At 53.0% G+C, this 17,878-nt stretch overlaps 1 protein-coding gene across 1 annotated transcript in view; it reads left to right on the forward strand.

The window, feature by feature from the left end:
• HTRA1 (HtrA serine peptidase 1) overlaps positions 1–17,878 on the forward strand; it is a 51,558-nt gene that overhangs the window by 27,065 nt on the left and 6,615 nt on the right. The window contains exons 3-4 of the mRNA XM_032423102.1: positions 191–395; positions 16,995–17,189. Of these exons, the coding sequence (XP_032278993.1) occupies positions 191–395; positions 16,995–17,189 (400 nt within the window). The remainder of the gene's footprint in view (positions 1–190; positions 396–16,994; positions 17,190–17,878) is intronic.

Genomic DNA, 17,878 nt, shown 5'->3' on the forward strand with positions numbered 1-17,878 from the left:
AGAATATTTTGTAAGTGGAATTTTTTGATGCTTACAAAAATCGATAGCCTTCCACGATTTTGCTGTTAAACAGACCTGACGTATAAATTCCTAGATGTGTGTTGCTGTTGCAGACCCAGTGAATCAGTGTGTCGAAGAGTTGATCTGAAGGTGATTCTCGGCCTTAACTGGGCTCTCCTCTGGGTTTTAGGCTTCCTTTTTCTAAGAGGGAGGTGCCGGTGGCCAGTGGGTCTGGCTTTATCGTGTCCGAAGATGGACTGATTGTGACAAACGCCCACGTGGTGACCAACAAGCATCGGGTCAAGGTCGAGCTGAAGAACGGTGCCACCTACGAAGCCAAAATCAAGGATGTGGATGAGAAGGCAGACATTGCACTTATCAAAATTGACCACGAGGTAAGTGTGCTCCCTGCCTGAAGACCTGAGCTCCCAGGTGGCAAAGCGTGGGAGAAGTCAGAGGCCCCAGAGCACCCTGATTTCCTGAGAACCAGTCAAGCCTGGACCCCAGGAGGTGAGGATTAGGAGATACTGAGTGTGGCCTGCAGTGAGGGTAAGTGGGGGGACTCATGAAAGCATCTTTAATAAGAAGACTATAAGATCAGAGTTTTAAAAATAGAAGCTTATGATTTTATAAAAGAAAGCAATAGGTTTATAAAGAAATTAGTAGGTAAGCAGTGAATGTTGAGTCTCCCTTCCATTCCTGAGGCAACTCTTGTTCATTTGTGTTCATTTTTGTTCATTTGTGCGTTTCACTGGGTTTGAAAACAAACCAGGTCTCTCAAATTGGGTTTTTGCAGGGTTACTGGATGTATGTGTGTGTGTGTGTGTGTGTGTGTGTTTTAAGATTTATTTATTATTTTTTTTTTTTAAAGATTTTATTTATTTTTCAACAGAGAGACACAGCGAGAGAGGGAACACAAGCAGGGGGAGTGGGAGAGGGAGAAGCAGGCTTCCCGCTGAGCAGGGAGCCCGATGTGGGACTCGATCCCAGGACCCTGGGATCATGACCTGAGCTGAAGGCAGACGCTTAACGACTGAGCCACCCAGGCGCCCCAAGATTTATTTATTATTTGAGAGAGAGAGAAGGGGGGGCAGAGGGAGAAGGAGAGAGAGAGAAGCCCAAGCAGACCCCCCACTGAGCAGAGAGCCAGTTGCCAGGCTTGATCCCACGGCCCTGAGATCATGACCTGAGCTGAAACCAAGAGTTGGACGCTTAAACAACTGAGCCACTCAGGCGCCCCTCTAGATGGGTTTTAAAACAATGCTCCATTCTTAAAAAAGTTTTGGAAACCTTGAATTAAAGCAAAGCTAATGGGGGCGCCTGGGTGGCTCAGTCATTAAGCGTCTGCCTTTGGCTCAGGTCATGATCCCGGGGTCCTGGGATCGAGCCCTGCATCGGGCTCCCTGCTCCGCGGGAAGCCTGCTTCTCCCTCTCTCACTCCCCCTGCTTGTGTTCTCTCTCTCGCTGTGTCTCTCTGTCAAATAAATAAATAAAATCTTAAAAAAAAAAAAAAAAAAAGCAAAGCTAATGGATTTCTTTCTTACAGAACTTCTCAAAACTTTTAATATGCTAATGCGCACAGGAGTCTCCCACAAAAGGGTGTGCACTCCAAATGATAATCATCTGAGCTTAGCACTTTTTTTTTTTTTTGGGCAAAACTGAGACATAGTTCAGTCTGGGAAATGCTGTGTTTGAAAATGGTTTGCTTTCTATTTAAATATTCTCCTTGCAGTCATTTTTGCTCTGTTTGATTTGTTTAGTGAAGGCTTCATACCTGAAATTAAATCCAGTTCTTACTAGACCGTCAACAATTCCCACTTGTTGGTATATGTTGATTGAGGAGGTTTGGTTTGCAGTGAGATTGCATTTTTGGGTTTCTTCATGCCCTTGTAATTTTCTGGACTTCCTGTGGAAGGAAGGAAGACTCCTGGGAGGCTGGAATCTTGTTGTTGGCGCAGGAAAAGATCCTAGACTGAGAGCCACGAGGGGTCTTCTGACCCAGCTCTTCGCATACCTTTGCCTGGATGTGGGCTGTGAAGGCAGACCAGTGTAGTATCCCACAGGCTGCTTTTTGTCTGTCTGCTGTTCCTCAGGATAGAAACAGGCTCCGCGGTTGGTGTAGGAAACTGGCCTTCAGTGAGGTCTCCGTCAGATATTATTTCTATTAGGTAACTGTGGAATTTCTAGCAACAACTATCTTTGAAAATGTGTTTATTGGTCACGACATAATCATAGTAACTTCTGCCTGATGAGTTCCAGTGCTGATCCAGCCTCTGGCTTCATTCGTAACTTGCACCTAATCAGCAAGATAGCTTATCATCCCCATTTTATAGAGGACAGAGCAGGGGCTCAGAGAGCTTAAGTAACCTGCTTGAAGTCACACAGCTGTACTGCAGGGAAACTAACCTTCCAAGCCGAGCCAGGCTGCTGACCCCCAAGTACCCAAGGCCATGGCCCTTACTGGAGGGATGGAACCTGGCTGTTTGGTGTGATGGGATGGCTGGACCTTAAATAGCCCCCGGGAAGGCTGGTGCTGCCCTGTTTAGGAACATGCTGCTAGAAGGGTGTCCAGGATGTGGTAGTCTCACCGGAAGGAGGCCAGCCAGAATAGCACGTCCTGTGGCCGCACGCAGGACTTTTCAGCTCCCCCCCCCCCCCCAGCCCCTGGAAGGCAGCCAGCGGTGGGGCTCTCTGCAGGCAGGGTGCTGGCCTGGATGCTTCGTGAGCCACTGCCACTGAGTAATTCCGTGTTTGGAATGCGTGGGCATGGAATGTGCCTCTGGCCAGGGGGAGATTCTTTTCAGATTTTGAGCCAAGATGGAGACTGTATCCTTGTGTCATCCCCGACATGTCCAGGAAGGATGTGAAAGATCTCAACAGACCAGCTTTGCCGTGTTTCTGACCCGGCCCTTGCTGCCCACAGGAGTCTAGCCCTGTGCCGGCAGCTCAGTATTTGAGGGCTGTTTCTAGCTCAAGAAAAAGATGCTTAACATTTGAAAGTTGAACTAAATGTGGCTTTTCAAAAAGGAATCGGAAATGAATGGATATTAAATTGCAGACATCCACACAAGAGACTGGTTTCCACTGACTAAACTGCTTTTTTTTTGCTGATAGTAGTTGGAAGTGGGGAGAGTGAAACCATCTCTTCTAGCGCTTTCCCTTTTGTTCCCTTCGTTGGATGATTGATTATTTAGGAGGGGGTGGAGACTGGCTTGGAATGAGGCTCCGTTTGGAAGGAGCCTCTCCTCCCAGCAAATCCAAATCCGTCTGAGCACACGAGTTAATAAACTGCAGGCTGTGGATGGGCTGTGAGCTCGCCTTGCATTGGGTCACTCTCGGGAATAGCAAAGGACAAGAAACCGTCGGGGGAGAACTCAGAGCAGGCAGAACAGAACCAACAAAAATTGAGCCTGAGGATCGAAAATCATTCCAAATGGTGCCTTGCCACGTGAGGCTGTGGCCCAGCCTCCCCGGGCTGTTTTCTAATAACCCAAGGAAATTTATGGGACCGCCCGCCGTGTCCACGAGCTCAGTGGCTAACTTGGTGGCTCCTAGCCTGGGCCCGTTTCCTCCCCCCACCATCATGATTTCATTTGGAGGCTCTCCATTACTTTAACAGCTATTGTCCTTCCTGAGTGTGGTATTCTCGACACTTTTTTTTTTAAAGATTCTTTTTTTAATTTATTTGAGAGAGAGAGAGCGTGCATGCACTCATGCGAGTGGGGGAGGGGCAGAGGGAGAGGGACAGAGAGAGAGAGAAGCAGACTCCCCTTCTGGGCACAGAGTTTGACTCGGGGCTTGATCCCAGGACCCTGAGATGGTAACCTGAGCCAAAATCAAGAGTTGGATGCTTAACCGACTGAGCCACCCAGGTGCCCCTCAACACTTTTAAGGAATAGAAATTACCATGGACATCTGTTGTCATGTCCCCTTGTCATCCAGCTCCCATCTCCTGGGAACAGCAACTAGCATTTCCTTTGGGGGCTACGTCTCCCCCATTGGACAGTCTTGGTGGGACCGGCAGTCACGGTGCCCCACCCTCCGGGGCCAGGGGGTGGACATGGGACCCGTAGATCAAGCAGACCCTCCCCTCGGAGGTGCAGCTGGGTGTCACTCTCACCAAAACTGCGTGGGCAATGCTGGTAGAGCCCCATGCTGCTGAGCACCCCTGGGTGCTGAGTTCCTGTCGTTTCTGACCCAATCTGTCTACTTTTCTTTCCATTCTTGGAACTCCCTTCGCATCTCCAGTGAACCCCCCTTGGCTCGAGATTGCCAGCGACATGTCTGGGCTTGCGACCAAAGAACTCTGTTTTTGCTTCTCACTGCTGAGAAGACACGTGTGCACTCACTTTCCCTGCTGAGTTTTGAGATGGGAGAGCTTTCAGAAGAAGCCTGGTCTGTCCTCCTGCCCCCCCCCCCCCCCCCCCCCCGCGGGGGGGGGAAGGTGCCCCCTGCAGGCCCATCCCCTCCAACCACAGCCCATTCTGTGCTTCTGTCCTAGGATTTGCATCCGTCTTTCCTGGGGCTAGCCGTCACGGAGGTGGGGGGAAGCCAGCTGCAGGAAGGAGGGACCGTGTGCATGCAAACATTTTAATAGAAAGCAGCTTTGAGGGCAGACTAGTTCAGCTTCAGATACAAACCGTTTCCAAATGTGTTCAACATGACACTGGCCGTGTTTGCAGAACATTTAAAAATTTTATCCAAAGGCAGCATTTTTGTCCCATGCAGTTTTTTTCCCTGAGTGGTTCAGAAAGGGGGGCGGGGAGAGAGGCAGAGAAGGAGAGGGGGTGGCTGTCGAGGGAGAGGTAAAAGGAGAGCGATTTGGTCTCTCTAGGCCCGACCCCAGGGCAGAAATACAGGGATATATTGAAGAAGGTAAGAAAGGAAAGCTACTTTTGTTACTGCAGTTTTCCAGCTGTGTTGAAGAGGAAGCACCAGGACAAGAGCCCGAGCCTCCCTTGCTGATTCCAGCGTTGGGACCGTGTGCTGTCTACCCTTTACACATTTCCCGCTGTTCTCACCGAGAGAGCTTAGCCCCTTTCCCAGGGCATCCGAGGCCTGGCCTGATGGGGCGGCCCTCCTCCCGGCCTCATCTCCTCCTTCCGCCCCTCACCCACTCTGCCTGGACGCCCCTCCCCTCTTGCCTCCCACAGGCCAGGGCTACTCTTCGGGGGTCTGGGCCATTCGAAGGAATGGATGGGCCACTCCAGGGCTGGCCTTCCCATCCTCCGGGTCCTGCCCGAAATTCCGCCCTAGACAGCCCTTCCCCAACCCACTATGCAAGGCGGCTCTCCACATCCCAACCCCCGACTGTCACTCTGAGGACAGTCTCATTTCACTCTTTACCTGCCCCCCCCATCTCCTTAGCATAGTCGACTGTTGTCTTATTTGTTGATTTAAGTTGCTCAGAGCTGCTGGAGTGTGAGGGACACTCCGGTCTTATGCACTTGTCAGGTAGTCGGCGCGGGACAGCGGGGTCCAAGGACGAGGCCGAGTCCCCTCTGCTCACGAGGGAGCAAGGTGCACGGCTCCGAGGTGCGGCAGAGCGGGGAGGCCCGGGGCTCACGGGGTTGTCAGATGAGGGCCTGGTGGCGCAGTGGGCGGGCCACCACTCGCCCTCACCTGCACTCCTCAGCCGGGGCTCATCCGATCCCAGGGGCCGTCTGGTTTGGACGGACACCTGGCTTTGCCGCGGCTCCAGGAGCTCTGTGGTCTCTGGTTACTCAGAGCGCGGCCGAGGCAGTGAGGTTTCCTGACGCCAACAACCAGGGAAATGTGTGCAAGCCGCCAGGTTAAGGCCTCTGAGGTGTTTTTCTTCCCTCACCCCCAGGCCTGCATCCGCCCCTGGCCACCTTCGGGCCCCTTGCCACCTACAGGCCAGACCCGTTTGAAGTGGCTGAAGAGGAACACTCCTGGGCGGGGGGCTGCTTTGTTTACAGAGGGTCCTTTTACTGCTGAGCCAGCCACGGGGTGGGGGGGGGGGGGGCCGGGAGGGGGGGCCGGCTCTGCCCCGTGAAGCTCAGGACGGGGGTCACTCGGGGCCGGGGTGGGTGGGGGGCCCTGGGCCTTCCAAGCACAGGTCCCCGCGGCTGCTCAGCGGGCTCTGTCTTCTCCAGGCCTGTGTCTCAAGATTTGGCCCGGTGCGCAGTGACTCTGCCCTGAGTCCTCAGCGCGGGGTGGGGGGTCCAGGTGGCCCCCGGGACAGTGGCGAGGGCCGGGGGTGGTGCAGTGCTCGGCGTGACTCATGCCCGCCCGCCAGTTCTCCTTAGGCAACCTGGCGGTCGGAAGGCGCTGACTCAGCCGCGTGAGCCGTCCCGGGGTGAATCAGATAACACGGAGCCTGCACTGGAATGGCTTCGCATCTTCTGGAGCCTGTCACTCATCCTCGTAAAGCAACTGGGAGCCTGGGCTGTGGATCACACTACCATAGTTACCCTCTTATTTTGTTGCTGTGTTTTTCCATTTTGGATCCTTTTCCCCACTCGCTCGGCCTGTACTGGTCGTTCTGTGGTCTCGCGCTCTCTGTCGCAGAGCTTAGAGGGCTGCCGTTGGATTTGCTGCCGCCGCCGCGGCCCCGGCTGATGTTACGAGGCTTCTGTTACCGTATTGATTTGTACCACTTGGAGGGCGTGGGAATCAATATTTCATTAGGGAATGTAAACCCAGGCAGCGAAGTGGAGGCCGGCCCTCATTCCTCTGCGCGGCCTTTGTCCAGAGGCCGATGGGGACGTGGCTCCTTCTGTTCTGATTGCGGCTCCTTTTGGAATGTGAAAATGTTTCAGTTCCCCAAACTATCAGAACCGGAGCCCTCGTGTGTTCTCTGGCCCCAGTTCAAGAACTTAGCTGATTGTTAAGGAAATTCTTTGGCTATGTTTTTCTCTTAATATGGTAATGCCTTTTTTCTTCGGGGAATTGGATTAAGACTCTTTTTTATGGTTCTGACGAAGCAGTTCCCAGGTTGTTGGGACCGAATTTGTAGGTGCCCCATCCGGAATGTCTCCTGTCTCCTTTACTGAGCGGAGAGAGGGGACGTAGACGCTGCTTCCATTTGACAGTTCAGCGAGTATGTAACACTGTGTGAGAGTCCAGGGTTGGCCAGTTGCGGCTTGCAGGCCGAATCCGGCCCTCCGTCTGTTTTTGTAAATAAAGTTTTATTGCAACACAGCCATGCCCATGATTTAGAGTCTGTAGCTGCTTTTGCCCTGTCTCAGCAGAGTTGAGTCATGAGGATGGAGACCACATGGCCCATGAAGCTGAAAGTGTTTACGTTTTGGCCTTTTACAGAAGAAGTTTGCCAACCCCAGTGTGAGACAATTAACACCTTGTCCTATAGGAAATGAGTGGCCGGAGGCCAAGTATGCTCATAAGACCCAAAGTCTAGGTGACCAAAGGGGAGAGCACAGAGAGGCTGATTTCATTTGCTCTTTCTCTTGGGGCAGGTGTGTGTGTGTGTATGTGTGTATGTGTGTGTGTATGTGTGTGTGTATGTGTGTGTGTATGTGTGTGTATGTATGTGTATGTGTGTGTATGTATGTGTATGTGTGTGTATGTGTGTGTGTATGTGTGTGTGTATGTGTGTGTGTGTGTATGTGTGTATGTGTATGTGTGTGTGCATGTGTGTATGTGTGTATATGTATGTGTGTATGTGTGTGTGTGTGTGTATGTGTGTGTGTGTGCGCGCACACACGTGCGCTCAAATTGTGTTTCTTTGCTGCCGCCGTGGCTTCGAATTGCTGGATTAAGCAGAGAAGCCTTCTGTTTGCTCGTTTCTCTGCATTATCAGTAGAATTCCAAGATATTTTGAAATTGATTATCCAATTTCAAATCCGGAAGATCTTTTAAGGTCTGGTTTTGTTCATTTCCTTCAGTTACTCCTTATTCATTCATGGATTCTGTCAGTGTTTACTGAGCATCTTCCCGGCCAAACACAGTGTTAGGTGCTGAGCATGTACCAGAAATGTGCAAGAGCCGTGTGGCCCCTTGATGACAGTCTAGGGCGGGAAACAGGAAAAGTGGGACAAATACGGTAACAAGGACGGAAAAGGAACAAGCAGAAGCGGCAGGAGGCACTGGGGGCTGGGGAGGCCTCTGTAGAGAGTGTAGGCAGGGAAGCTTATATTTGGGGTGACAGGAAGGACAGGAAGGACAGGTAGAGCGTACCTAGGGGAAGATTAGGGGGCAAGCCTGGAGGACCTGAACCTTGGACCAAGGTGCAAACTTATTTCTCAGTGAGTTTATTAGAGCCCTTCAGAACCCAAGCCTACGTTTCTGCTTAGCTGCTTTCTCTGCATATTGTCTACATTTCGTATTGGCCTTGTTCTTGGGGATTCCTGGTCATACTCTGGAAAGCTCTGGTTTTTTATGTAGTCAATCTCCTGAGAGTCTGAAGGTGCAAAGGCTTTGTACTGACTGGTTATCTCTTTTCGTAGCAGTATAGACACAATTTCCCAAAACTGGTTTCCTAAAATCATCATGACCACCTTCTACGGCGAGGGAGAAATAAGACATTGTGGTGAATTGTGGACTGATTATTTAATACACATGCTAATTAACAAGTCACTTTTGTTAATTAAGGCACCAGAATCTGATAATGAGAGTGTGTGACTTGTGATATTTCCCTCTTTGCTTTAGCTACTGGGCAGCTCATAGAAACCATTGGTTTTGTGGTTAGCATATTCTCTATGGCCCCATTTTATGCCATGAATATATGTTAATTAATGTATTATAATAGGCCCTGTGTCACTCACCATCTCAGATTATTTTTATGTTGAGGAGGTGATACATCATACATCTTAAAAAAATTTTAAGCATAAATTTGGAAGGAAAGATATCTCCTGGGCTTCTCTGCATATAGGACAGCAGGGGCTCTAAGTGGTCACGGGGAGTGAGGAGACAGTTCAGTTCAATAGACATTGGGTGGTTGCTGCACGTTGTGCCCTGAATTGACCAGAGAGAGACCACCACCCATCCCTTTGGGAAGGATCTTTTAAAATCTGGTTGGTTCATTCTTTCATTTTTCACTTTCATATTCATCAGTTTTTTATTTTTTTAATTTTTTATTTTAAAGATTTTATTTTATTTATTTGACAGAGAGAGACACAGCGAGAGAGGGAACACAAGCAGGGGGAGAGGGAGAAGCAGGCTTCCCGCTGAGCGGGGGAGCCCGATGCGGGGCTCGATCCCAGGACCCTGGGATCATGACCTGAGCCGAAGGCAGACACTTAGCGACTGAGCCACCCAGGCGCCCCTCGATTTTTTTAAATCAGTATTTATTGGCCAAAAATTCTTGGAGCAGCATCTGTGAAGTTGAAGTCAGTGAATAAAAGTGGAGGGATCAAAGGGGCTGGCGTGTGCGAAGACCAGAGCTATGCTTGTTGGAGATAATGATTTGCCTCTTCTGGGTGCCACAGAATATGTCCAGTCACCAGCCACTGGGCTCCCGTATAGAAATGTTGACATTTTGTGGTTTAAACAACAAGAGTAAGGGATTTTTCAAAATGCCCATGTTTCTTTTTTATTTATTTATTTATTTATTTTATTTTTTTATTTTTTAAAGATTTTGTTTATTTGACGGAGAGAGACACAGCGCGAGAAGGAACACAAGCAGAGGGAGTGGGAGAGGGAGAAGCAGGCTTCCCGTAGAGTAGGGAGCCCGATGCGGGGCTCGATCCCAGGACCCTGGGATCATGACCTGAGCCGAAGGCAGCCGCCTAACGACTGAGCCACCCAGGCGCCCCAAAATGCCCATGTTTCTTGACCCAGCTTGAAGGAGACTAATTATTATGGTGGGGTTCGTAAACACGGAGGAGGAAGGTGATTGTGTTTGCTCTTTTTCTGCTTGTGCACGATGGTGCTCTGTTCCTCCTTCCCTCTCCCCCTGACTCCCCCACTTCTCCTGTTTCCCCCATCTGAGCCCTCCCCCACTGCCATCGGTGGGACAGCCTAGATGCTGATGCCTCGGCCGCCTAGTTTGCTTTTCCGCGGGAAGCCTGCGAGTTCTAGGGCTCTGCTTCTTGCTGGGTATGGGGGATGTGCTATTTTCTCCATCACATATTTTTAAAATAAAATGAAAGGTTAGCATAACTGTTTCCAGAAAGCACGTTGAATCACTCAGTTGAGCCCCAGCCAGCTGCTGCAACATTAGACTCTGAAGCAAGCTTCAGCCGACACCCAGGACCAGCCTGGAAGCCCCAGCCCCTTGAAAACGAGCACGCTGGGTGGCTGGCGGAGGCCGTGGCTCCTGCGGATTCAGCAACAGAAAATATTTTTGTAACAGGAGTACTTTATACTTTCCAAGGAAGAAAAAGAAGTAGTTCACTTGCCTCATTAGGCTAAAAAAAAATTTTTTTTTTCCCTTAAGCTTTATTGGTTTGTTTTATTGCCCTTCTCTGCAAGCTTCAGGGAAGGAGAGAGCACTGGAGTGGGCACTCAAGGCCTATTAGGTCAAAACCAGTGTGGCCAGAAGCTGCAAGACTGACGGGCCATTGCTGTTAGAGCTTCTCTAGCCGACTCCTGGCTGAGCCAGCATCTGGAGAATTCCAGGAGTCCCCTCTGTCCTTGTGGCCTGAGCTTGTGGGCGCATCTGACCCCGTTGGGGGGTTGTATGAAAAGAGATTTATTAAGGACTGCGGTGCCTGTTTTGATCTCACCAAATTTAACCATCGTCTGCTAATAGGTTTTTTGGAAATCAGCCAGGTCTTTTGGAAAGGACCCTAGTTGTCAGAGCTGGGATGACCTTGGACATCACCAGCCTCAAACAACCTTATTTTAGAAGTGGTAAAACCGGGACTCAGAGAAGTCAATCAAATGGCCCGAGGTCACGGAGTGAGTTACTGCAGGACCAGGTCCAAGCCCAGCTGTCTGCTGCCTGGGACATGGTGCTCCGGGGACCTGCAGAGGCTGAAGTGGCATGTAGGTGTCCGCCTGTGTGCGTGTGTGCGCGTGTGCGTGTGCATATGGTGTGTGTGTCATTTTGTCTGAGTCTTCACTTGTGCCCCACCCTTGGCTGCTGCTGCAGAAGAATCCCAGAGCAAGCCATCACCCAGGGCCTGACCCAGCACACACCCAGATTTTCTTCCTGGGGGGCTCCGGGGCTTGCGATTCACCTTCAGCGCGAGTCCAGGCCCCATGGAGAGTCCTCAGAGCGGGTGGTGCTGCACAGGCCTGCCTTCGTGCCCCAGCCCGGGCTTGTCTGAGGCTAATTCAGCCTCCGGGCGTCGGAGGAACAGCGAGGCCCGGGCCCTCACGCCGAGGATTCGTGAACGCTGCCTCCTCTGGCTGGTTTCTGGGCTGGGTGTCCTTTGACTCCCCAGCTGTCCTGTTGTGTGTCATCCCTGCTGCCCTCACCTGCCCACAATGTGCTCTGCACATTTGGGCAGCGGGCGGGGTAGGCTGGAGAGAGGAGCACCTGGATTGGAGGCACGGGGAGACCCTAGTCCTGGTACTGCCACCACCAAGCTGGGGGAGCGTGGGCGGCAGAACAGGCAGGGTGATCTGTCCCACCGAGCGGCTGGCTGTAAAGGCCGAGGGAATGACAGAGCAGCAGGCACGGGGGGCATGCGTACAGGGGTGGGTCTGGCCAGGCTCTGCGTGGATCACTTGTGTTGTGCACTGACCAATGCAGATATTTAGTGACCATTACTTTATTTGTTAAGATTTATTTATTTTAGACAGAGATTGAGGGAGAGGGAGAGAGAGTCCTAAGCAGACTCCACACTGAGCATAGAGCCCGACGTGGGGCTTGATCCCACGACCCTTAGATCATGATCTGAGCTGAAACCAAGCGTGGGACAGCCAATCAATTGTGCTGCCAGGCGCCCCTCGTGACCATTACTGTTTTTAGAAGCAGATTTCTCCTCTTGCGCCCATCCCCACCCCCCAAAAACCTGCGTGAAGGAGCATATACTTATTAGAGCCCTTCCCAAACCTAGTTAGGTATTAGGATTGCTGCTCTAAAATGAGCCATTTCCCCCAAAGCCTTGGCGGATGCTAATGGCCACCTCTCCAAGCCTACCCCCCACAGCTTCCACAGCAGACTCAGCCTTCTTCCTGCTGGTACAGCCCTGGTACGTCCCCCCGTGACCCACCTCCTTCCTAACATAGGCAAGTCCTGGGGAGCCTAAGGCAGTCGTGGGGGCCATGTTCCCCTTGCCTAGGACTGGTTGAGGGTCATCTTATGACTAATTGCTGGCTGATGACCCAGGAGGAGGAAGGTTCGAGGCCCCAAATTCTTTGCTCTTCGAAAGAGACACACAGGGGAGAAAGGATCCTTTTACTTCCACTGGGCATAGTCATGTCTTTACCTAACGCCTGGAATGGAGGTGGCTTAAGTTGATCGGACAGAAGGAAAGATGTCCATGAGTCTTTGAAGTGATTAGCCCTGGCGCCACCCTGCCCTTGAACAGCTGGACATTTATTCCATTTTGAGTTGGGGTTCCTGATACTTGCAGCCAGCAAACACCCTCACTGATACACCGCAGTCATTTTTAGTGTTGATCTATTGTTAGCCCTTATGGAACATTCCGGACTGAGCTGACCATGGCAATGGAGATTGGGACTTTGTCTCTTTTCACTGCCATGTGACTCCAACGCATCAGACAGTAGGCCTGGGAGGCACAGATGGATTCATTGATCTTCTGTGTTCACTGTGCCCGGCCCGTCGGAGACGCTCAGTGAATGCTTGTTGAGAAAGTTCTCTTTCATGTTGGTGGTGTTTCACGGGAGCAGTGCTCCTGGGCCTGCTGCTTGTTTGTTTGTTGTAATTAAATGAATGGGAGAGCCTTCTTTAATCATGCTATGCACCAGCCTCTTTCAAGTTTTCGCATGAAATCTACCACACAATTAGTATCCTGCCTATGGCTAGTATTTAGTAATTTAACACAGATATGGTAAGTCTGGAGTCCACACCCAGGACTTCTGACACCCTCACCTGGGCTGTTTCTCCATCGGCCCGGGTGATATTGGGCTGAAAGCCCAGGTGTTAGGGGGACTCGTGTTTTCTTAAAGTCACTCTTGATGGTGGTAGTGTGAGGACGTCCTTTAGCATTAGGGAGTCACCTTGCAGAGAGCCTCCCCACCTCTCATGGGCATAAGTGTGACCTTGAGAACTAGCAGCATGTTGGACGCGCTGTGGAATATCCCTTGTCCTCGAAGGACTTGGGCCAATCTCGAGCCCCATGCTCTCTGGGTAGGGCCCCCGAGGGTTCCTTCTTGGCTCCGGTACGGAGCCTTGGAGTTTTGCTTTGGCCATTTACGAGCTCTCCCACCCTACTGCTGTGGTGTGCACACCCGATTTACGTTGTTATCCCCCCGGTGATTAGAGAGTCTGACATGGGAATGGGAGCCGCTCGCCCCCTTGCTTCCTGCCAAGTGGAGGAGAGACGTCTGTGTTTTGTTTCACACGTGTGCTGTGAGCCAGGCTCCATTGAGATGGAGAGGTGTGGGAAGTGGCTGTCAGGGTCGGGGCTGGCTTCTCCGACAGGGCCTGTGGCGGGGGCCACTTCAGAAGGAGACTCAGGCAGAGTGTCTGCTCCGGGAGCCTTGGGGCGCCTTTGATGTGGGTGGCTTGGGGACCAGCCTTTGGACGGCGCTGCGGAGTGAAGCCAGGAGTGAAGCGGACCGGTGTTTCCCATCTGCAGGTCAAGCCCGAGGTGTGGCTTGGCACTTGCAGCCGTGTCTGCATTTCATCTCCCCCAGGCCCCCCGTGGAGCATATGTCTAGACAGCTATGGAATAAAATGCTCAGTTACCAAGTAGGAGTTTGGCCAGCAGAGGTGTGGCTGCGTTGAGCAGACAGAGCCGTGGTGAGGACTATCTGGAATAGCCGGAGAGCCTGGTGCTCGTGGGGCCAGCAGCACCGGTGGGGAGCAGCCCAAAAAGGCACGTTGGCATGCTGGAGAGCTGTAAGTCTGGCCTGGCGCACATTTCCATCCCATGTCACTCCCTTGCAAAGATTTCTGCCTACACTTAGATTCCAGGTTAACACGTACTCGGAGTGCAGGTCTGAGAGTTAGGAAGCCTGTTCTCTTCTTTAGCCAGGCTGCTCATTAGCTGGGGGAAGCCACCCCACCTCTGAGTCTCAGTTCACCTCTGTAAAATGGGGGGACACCCGCCCTAACACCCCTGGTGGCCATGAAAGGCTTTGTCAGCTGGGAGGTAGAAAGTGCATTCCTTTCACGTCAATCAAGCCTTCCTATTACAAGCCCCACCCCCTTGGGCTATGTCCACTTGCTTATTTCTGTCTCCGATTGTCCTTCATGATCTAGAAGATGCTTGAGGGAATAAAAGCTTATACGAGGCAGAGCTCATGTGGCCCAGGGGTACCATGGGTGCAGGTCTGACTGGCCACTTGGGGTCCAGATGTCCCCCTGTTTTGTTCAAGTGAGGACTGGTTCTTGGGGAGACTCCGGGCTAGTATCCCTGGTGTCCACTTGTCCAGGCCCGTGTGGTCCCCTCAGTGTGACAACTTCACAGTGTGCTGGGGGTCCCGGGCCCTCCCCAGTGAGCGTGGCGGAGCAGCATGCAGGCCCCGGCTGTTCTCCCCCCAGCGGGGTGTCACTCCTCTGTCCTCACAGCTTCTGCCGTCCCAGAAGTGTTTGCCTCCCTGGCTCGTTTGCTGGGCCTGAGCTCAGGCTGGGAAAAGAAGAGCTCAGGGAGGGGGGCAGGGTTGTCTTGAGGCCCCTCTGCCTTCTGAACCCCAAGAACTGGGGGCCTGCGTCTGCCCCCTTCCGAGGCGGTGGAGGTGGAGTGCAGGGATACAGGGTAGGCAAGGGCTAGTTAGGATCTCCATAGCCCTGCCCCAGGGAACTTTCTGATGTGGTTCCCAGTTTGTGGCTGAGCTGATGTGGGCTAGGCCCAACTCTCTGTTTGAACTTGATCTCTTGCCTTGAAGTTGGTGAGAAGCAATGGTGATCTCCGGCAGCCAGACATACCCAGCCCCAGGAGCCTTCACTGCCGTGTCCCCTTGCCCAGCCCTGAAGGAGCGGCAGCGTCCCCAGCAGGCCTGCCCCAGACTGGCCCCGTGCACATCACGGGCCCCGCTCGCCCACCCGCTGCGACTGTCGGATGAAATCATTCCTGGCAGGGGCGGCTGGCACGGGCCCAGGGTAAACAGGCCGAGCTGAGCTCGCTGGCGTGCTGCTGGGCGCCGAGGAGCTCGGGGGGTGCGGAGCGGCAGGCCTGCCCCTTCCAGAACAGCGCCGGGTACTCTGGCCTCAGGTGACCCCAGGGGTCACTGTTAGGATAGCCCTGTGCCACCAGCCTTTTCCTGGGCGGAAGGCTGGGTGACACGGACTAGCCTGTGGGAGTTTAGTTGGTGGGGTTCCCCCACTGGGTCTGCACAGACCCCCACGCCAGCGACAGTCACCAACACTTAGGTGACGCTTACTCGTACGACTAACACGATGCTTCACACGAGCCAGGTGATATTCAAGAGCCGTTCAGGTCTTGTCACCTCATTCTCACAACCAACTCATGAGAGAGGTGTGCCATGGTATTCCCATTTTCCAGGTGAGAATACTGAGGACCCGAGTGGTTTTAACATCGGGCCAGGATCTAATTTCGGCCTGGCCAGGGGTCTGAGCTCTTGACAGCTCTCCTGGGCCTCTCGCTGGCTGTGCTCTGAGGGGCATTCCTTCTCATGCCGTTTCTCGAAGCCAGTCTGAGATCCCTTCTTCAACATTCCTTCCTCCATGAACTTTCTGGCCCAGCATCTTCCTTATTTGGGATGGGGAGGGGCTTTCGTGGCACAGTGCCGTGGAGCCAATGAAGAGTCTGGGTTCAGGGCCACGGTCCCAGGTGTAAGTCTCTGCTCTGTCTCGAGTCACCCAGTCTCTTGGAGCCTTAATTTCTTCATTAATTAAATTTCTTCGTGAAATGGGCCCAGTGATCACCCCACCTCACCTCATCTGCTGGTGTCTGCTCTATCCCTGTCAGGGCAGATGTGAAAGTAACCGCTCATTTCTACTCACCCCACCCTCCCAGCACCCCCCCCCCCCCCAACCTCTTCCTTTCTTTTTTGAGGTGGACAAACAGGAGGATGCTGAAAGTGCAATTTGCATGAGGCCGAGGCGGGGTCTTGGCTTCCTGGGCCTGGTCCCCGTTGTTTGGGGCAGCTGCTCGGCTTGTTGGGGAACAAAGGCGAGAGGTTTGTGTGGCTCAGGAAGGAAGGGAGGGGGAGGGCCTCAGGCCTTCCCGATGGAAGCCCAGCTCTCCTCAGCCCTGGCCACTCCAGCTGGCTTGATTTTGTCCTGTGTTAGTTTGAAGACTTGTTTGGAGCTTCTGACTCTGCCCGGCCCTCCAAGGGCATCGGGCATGGGGCTTGTTGGGCTAGTCAGTTCACCTGGGCCGGGGAGCAGAGGTGGTTGATGGAGGGTCTTTTCAGGCGAGGAGAGAGCCTACTTCTTGGGTCTTGGTGTTGGTGGAGGGGTGAGGGGTGAGGGGAGCTGGATGCCTTGCCGCCCTAATCCCCTCCCTGCCCCTCACCAGAATTGTCTTGTACTTAGTACAGAGACTCACCCAATGGGGCCTGTGCAGTTCCAACCCTCAGGGCTCCCGACTCCCCAGGACTCTGGACAGATGTGCCTCTGATATGTGGGGGCTGTTCCAACCTTCCCTTCCACCCCGGGCTGTGTGGGCTCTGGGTCCTTCAATGCCTCTTCACTCTAAGACGGCCTTAGGCAGCCCTGCCCCAAATCCAGACTTGGTCTCCTGGTCTCAGAGTTTCATTAAGTCTGTGCTGATCGCTTCAAGATGTGTGACCCCAAGACAGCCTCCCGTGACCTTCCGTGTTTTCCTTGGCCAGCGGCTTCAGGCTTCAGTGGTCCCTGGCCCCGTGACAACTTGCAAAATGCTGATGATAGTGGCCTCGGCCTGGGAAGGGATGGCGGGCCTGGCCTCACTTTCCCACAAGGCCTATCACTGCTTGGCCCTCCCCGACGTCCGTGCGTCCGTCCGTTCTGTTAACCAAATGCAGCAATGCCAACCTTGTGGTTCCAGGGAAGGCTGCCTGTTCTGTTGCTTGGCCGCTCCTCAGAGCTGAGACCGGGCGAGTTTGTGGTCGCCATCGGAAGCCCGTTTTCCCTTCAAAACACAGTCACCACTGGGATCGTCAGCACCACCCAGCGCGGTGGCAAAGAGCTGGGGCTCCGGAACTCAGACATGGACTACATCCAGACGGATGCCATCATCAACGTGAGCCCCGCGGGGTCGGGTCGGGTGTCCGGAAAGCCGGGCTTAGGAGGCAGGGGTGCAGTCAGGACCCTCAAGGCGCACCCCTTGAGCAGATGAGGTGGAGGGGTGGTCCTCAGCCTTAGCAATCTGCAGGGACTCCTGCGAAGGGGACTTGAGATACGCCAAGGTCTGCAGCTCAGAGGAGCTCCCCATCCCACCCGAGGGGCTGTGGCTCCTCTCCTTCCAGACCCCTTGGTGGAGCTGCTTTTGAGGCTTCGTGCAGAAGGGATGCTCCCCCTGGTACAGGCACTAAATCCGTCCCAAGGTGTTCGCTCTGTCTTGGGGTCCAGTCTGAGCGTTAGGCCCATACCGTCTGATGTCTAAGGAGGCCGGGCATTGCTCCGCACCATCTCATCAATGGAATCTTTTTTAAATCACGTGTTTTTTCCCCTTCAGCTGTCTTCTTACAGGACTGACGTTTCTAAAGAGCAATGTCCCTCCCCCCACCGCATACATCTGTTTAATAGATAAGAAAAACTGTGTTTTATGCACTCGCTGCCTCTAGTAGGTTTTATTCCCAAACTTTTTTGTGATCTGCATGAAGTAATGGAAAAAGAACAATCCATGTGGATTTCCAGCAGCAAAGCAGGGATCACAGTGGGGGGGGGGGGGGGGGGGGGGGGGTGCAGATTTGAAATACTCGAGCCAGT

This window comes from Phoca vitulina, unplaced genomic scaffold, assembly GCF_004348235.1.
Source record: "Phoca vitulina isolate PV1807 unplaced genomic scaffold, GSC_HSeal_1.0 scaffold28, whole genome shotgun sequence".
NCBI lineage: Eukaryota > Metazoa > Chordata > Mammalia > Carnivora > Phocidae > Phoca > Phoca vitulina.